Source organism: Sprattus sprattus (genome assembly GCF_963457725.1).
Source record: "Sprattus sprattus genome assembly, contig: scaffold_109, whole genome shotgun sequence".
In the NCBI taxonomy this organism is placed as follows: Eukaryota; Metazoa; Chordata; class Actinopteri; order Clupeiformes; family Clupeidae; genus Sprattus; species Sprattus sprattus.
Window position 1 is genome coordinate 52501 of NW_027666728.1, and position 5000 is coordinate 57500.

The 5000-nt window shown below is 46.2% G+C and overlaps 1 protein-coding gene across 1 annotated transcript in view; it reads left to right on the top strand.

Moving 5' to 3' along the window:
- Positions 1 to 5000, top strand: part of LOC308382685 (2-phosphoxylose phosphatase 1-like) — a gene marked incomplete at its 3' end in the record, with an annotated part of 14456 nt that overhangs the window by 3101 nt on the left and 6355 nt on the right. Inside the window, exons 3-4 of the mRNA XM_080861071.1 lie at positions 3453 to 3617; positions 4672 to 4798. Coding sequence (XP_080717197.1) covers positions 3453 to 3617; positions 4672 to 4798 — 292 coding nt within the window. The remainder of the gene's footprint in view (positions 1 to 3452; positions 3618 to 4671; positions 4799 to 5000) is intronic.

Here is a 5000-nt window from a genome sequence, read left to right on the forward strand (position 1 = left end):
TAAAATAATCAAATCAAACTATTCTTACTTTGGAGACTGTAGGTTAAGCGAAAAAAAAATATTATATTTTGTATTGATAATAAAGAGTTTAGAACAGTGCAACAAAGCAAAGTGCAACATGCCATGTCTGAGTTGTGTAAATGCCTGTGCTTTATGGAGAGGCTGAGCTTGAGCACGAGAGACCACATTGCAAGTGGTGTGGATCCTGGATGTTCCATGGTTTACAATTGCTTCCAATTTCATTGTTTTATTACTAACAACAAATGTAGGCTATTGTTGAGGGCTTTGTCCTTCACGTACTGTACCTCTGAAGTAACGTTTACGCTAGCTAGTAGCTATCTTTATCGTTGTCTGATAGGACTTAAGCTAATGTAATATTCACCTTTATTACAGACCGTTTTGAAACTTCCGTGTATAATACAAATCTTTTTTTACGTTGTGTGTGTTTGTGTGAGGGTGTGTGTCTGTGTCTGTGTCTGTGTCTGTGGTGTTCGCCTCTGAATTGGTGCCCTTGCATTGCTCAAATGTGTATAGGAAAAATAACTTTTGTATAGGTGTGTGTGTGTGTGTGTGTGTGTGTGTGTGTGTGTGTGTGTGTGTGCTTTACTTCCTCCGCACATAGAGTGAAGCCTACAAAAGCCTCTTTGTAAAGCCTGCCTCACTTCTGTGCTGCTTTCCCATTGGCCAGTTGCCCAGAGCCTGTATTTGATTGGCAGGTTTGTGTGCGTGGGCGGGAAGAGGGTATTGGGAAAAGTCTCCCTGAATAGATTCTACTGATGCTCACACACACACACACACACACACACACACACACACACACACACACACACACACACACACACACACACACCTCAGTCACATTCATCATGTTAGCAGTGGTTGGTATGCAGAGACTGCTCTCTGTGGTGCTGGCTGGTGAGTATCAGTGTGTTTTCAGATGATATTAGAGTTCAGCGTTGGACTACTGTTAACTATTTACTTTGGTTGTTTTGCAGCCTCTGTGTCTTCAGTTGTTTCTTTAGAACGTGTCTCTCTGTCTTGAGTGTTTTCTTTAGAGCATGCTGAGTGTGTCTGTCTCGAAGTGCATGTTACATTCCCCAGCTGAGACGTGTCTCTGTGTCTTTAGAAGTGTCCATTTGCCTTGAGTGGTGTCTTTAGAGCATGCTGAGTGTGTCTGTGTCATACTGTCTCTCTGTCTCGTGTCTCTGTCTTTAAACGTATCTCTGTGTCTTTAAACTCTTTTATCTCTGTCTTTAAATGCGTCTCTGTGTCTTTAAATGCGTCTCTGTGTCTTTAACACGTCTTTGTGTCTTTTGTGATGTAAGGCAGCCCTCTGATACAAGGGTTTATTGATGTGAATGCTTTATAGCATATATTAATTGATTGGTTGTTCGATTGATGAGTAGCCTATTTGGTCTTTTGTTTGTTTTGCTGAGAGCACTGCCTACAACTTCAGACTTGTACAGTAAGTCAAGCGTAAAAATAAGGATTTTTTTTCTTTTCTGTGCGTTGTGCTGTGGATGGTGTGTGTGTGTGTGTGTGTGTGTGTGTGTGTGTGTGTGTGTGTGTGTGTGTGTGTGTGTGTGTGTGTGTGTGTGTGTGTGTGTGTGTGTGTGTGTGTGTGTGTGTGTGTGTGTGTGTGTGTGTGTGTGTGTGTGTGTGTGTGGGTGTGTTGTGTTGTGGGAGGTGAGTAATGTGTTTGGCAGTTATGCTTTTCTGTGTCCTTGAGGAAACTTTCCCAAATGGACACATTATATTATAAAGATTCATTGTCCGAAGATTCAGCCCATCTAACAGTATAACATCTAGCATCTTACGTTTATAATGTGTTTAACCGGACAAAAACACACACACACACACACACACACACACACAAACAAACACACACACACACACACACACACACACACACACACACACACACACACACACAAACAACCTCAATGTTTTTATTGTATTTTGTGCTGCACTCTTGTTGAGAAACATAATATAGACTACGTTTCCCAATATAGACTACGTTTCCCATGCACCTTTGCTCTCAGAGGCCCCCGACCTGGTGGCAAGTTTGGCTTGAGGAAGTGCTCTATGAATGGGGCCCCTTTTCCCCACAGAGCCCCCTATTTCACACACACACACACACATACACACACATACACACACATACACACACACACACACACACACAGACACACACACACACACACACACACACACACACACATACATACACACACTCACACTCTCCTTCACTCAGTCTTTTTCCAGCATTGAGCTCATTGTGTAAACACTGGTCTTGGACAAGGCTTCAGACTGTGGAGTTTTTGGGAATTGCCATGGCGATGTTGGCAGAGGCGGGTCAACCAGACATCGCCATGGTGATTGTCCAGAGAGGGTGTGGTTCAGCTTGTAAAAGGCAACGGGCCTATGCAAGGCACCACAACCCTCGCTCCTCCAGATGTGTGTGTGTGTGCGTGTGTGTCTGTGTGCATGTGCGTCGGCGGGGGAAATAAATACATGTGTATCTGTTTGTCCTGTGTGTGTGTGTGTGTGTGTGTTTGTGTGTGTCAGTGTGTGTGTGTGTGTCTGTGTGCGTGTGTAGGGGAAATAAATACACGTGTATATATGTTTATCCTAGCAGTGAGATGTAATATTTACTGGAGCCCTGCTGCATCAAAACACACTACATATGGTGTGTGTGTGTGTGTGTGTGTGTGTCTGTGAGTGTGTGTGTGTCTGTGTGTGTCTGTGAGTGTGTGTGTGTGTGTGTGTGTGTGTGTGTGTGTGTGTGTGTGTGTGTGTGTGTGTGTGTGTGTGTGTCTGTGAGTGTGTGTGTGTGTGTGTAGGGGAAATAAATACACGTGTATATATGTTTATCCTAGCAGTGAGATGTAATATTTACTGGAGCCCTACTGTATCAAAACACACTTATGAACTGTGTGTGTGTGTGTGTGTGTGTGTTTGTGTGTGTGTGTGTGTTTTGCTTGCAGTAAAAGACCAGATAGTTAATGTGTATCACATGTTTGTTTTTGAGGAGATATGTAATATTTACACAAAACACTGCTGTACCTAAATACCCAACACGTGTGTGTGTGTTTCTGTAAATGCATATTTGTGCAGGTTTATGTGGGCACAAATAGCTTGCCAGCTTACCTTGACTGACTCCTTCTTCTTCTTCTATTCCTCCTCTCTCTCTCTGTCTCCCTCTCTGTCTATGCACCTTTCTCTATCTCTCTCTTTTCTTCTGCTTCTCTCTTTCTCTGTCTGTTTGTGTCTCTCTAACCCTAACCCCTACCCCTCTCTGTGTCAACCCCTCTTCCCTTCTCTCTTCCTCACTCTCACTCTCACTCTCTCTCCCTCCCTCTCTCTCTCTCTCTCCTGTTTCTCTCCTGCTCTCTCTCTCTCCTGCTCTCTCTCTCTCTCTCCCTCTCTCTCTCTCTTCTTGCTGTCTGCAGTGCAGTTGATGCCAGTAGCTCCAGTGGAGGTGGGCCGGTCTGGAGGAGGGAAGAACAGGAAGAGACTGAACCCCGTCCTGCTGACGCCCCCCCCCACCCCCGACCCCCTGGCTGGAGCCTACCTGTACTGCAACAGCCCCAACCGCACGCAGCAGACATGGGAGGGTGAGTCACACACACACACACACACACACACACACACACACACACACACACACCCCCGACCCTTTGGCTGGAGCCTACCTGTACTGCAACACTCCCAACCGCACGCAGCAGACATGGGAGGGTGAGACACACACACACACACACACACACACACACACACACACACACACACACCCCCGACCCTTTGGCTGGAGCCTACCTGTACTGCAACACTCCCAACCGCACGCAGCAGACATGGGAGGGTGAGTCACACACACACACACACACACACACACACACACACACACACACACACACACACACACACACACACATACACACACACACACACACACACACATACACACACACACACACACACACACCCCCTGGCTGGAGCCTACCTGTACTGCAACAGCCCCAACCGCACGCAGCAGACATGGGAGGGTGAGTCACACACACACACACACACACACACACACACACACACGCCCACACACACACCCCCGACCCCCTGGCCGGGGCCTACCTGTACTGCAACACCCCCAACTGCAGCAGACATGGGAGGGTGAGTCTCTCTCTCTCTCTCTCACATACACACACACACACACAGACACACACAGACACACACAGACACACACAGACACACACAGACACACACAAATACACACAAACACACACACAATCTCACACACACTTTTACTGCATTTCCCCCAGCTGCAACAGGCAGTCAGTCACAAACACAACTGTGTAAACATAATCACAGCTTTTGTAACTTTACTGTCACTCCTGCTGTTTGACTACATTTCCCATCTTGCTTTACTGTCACTCATGCTGTTTGACTACATTTCCCATCTTGCTTTACTGTCACTCATGCTGTTTGACTACATTTCCCATCTTGCTTTACTGTCACTCATGCTGTTTGACTACATCTCCCATCATGCTTTACTGTCACTCTTGCTGTTTGACAACATTTCCCATCTTGCTTTACTGTCACTCATGATGTTTGACTACATTTCCCATCATGCTTTACTGTCACTCATGCTGTTTGACTACATCTCCCATCATGCTTTAGGACACAGCCCTGCAGACTATCAGCTGCTCTCCGTGCAGGTCATGATTCGCCATGGCGACCGCTACCCTCTCTACTCCATCCCCAGGACCAAGAAACCGCCCATTGACTGCATTCTGTCCCCTAAAAAGTGAGTCACTCACACACACACACACACACACACACACACACACACACACAAGTAAACATGTTAAACCAGATGAACACGACGTTCATATAACTTAAGTGTCTTTATTCACGTTCAGAACAGGACAACTCCGTAGCTACAGTACCTCATTGCGCCCGATCAACAACTGAATACATTCAAAACACGGCGCATGCCTAGATGCGTT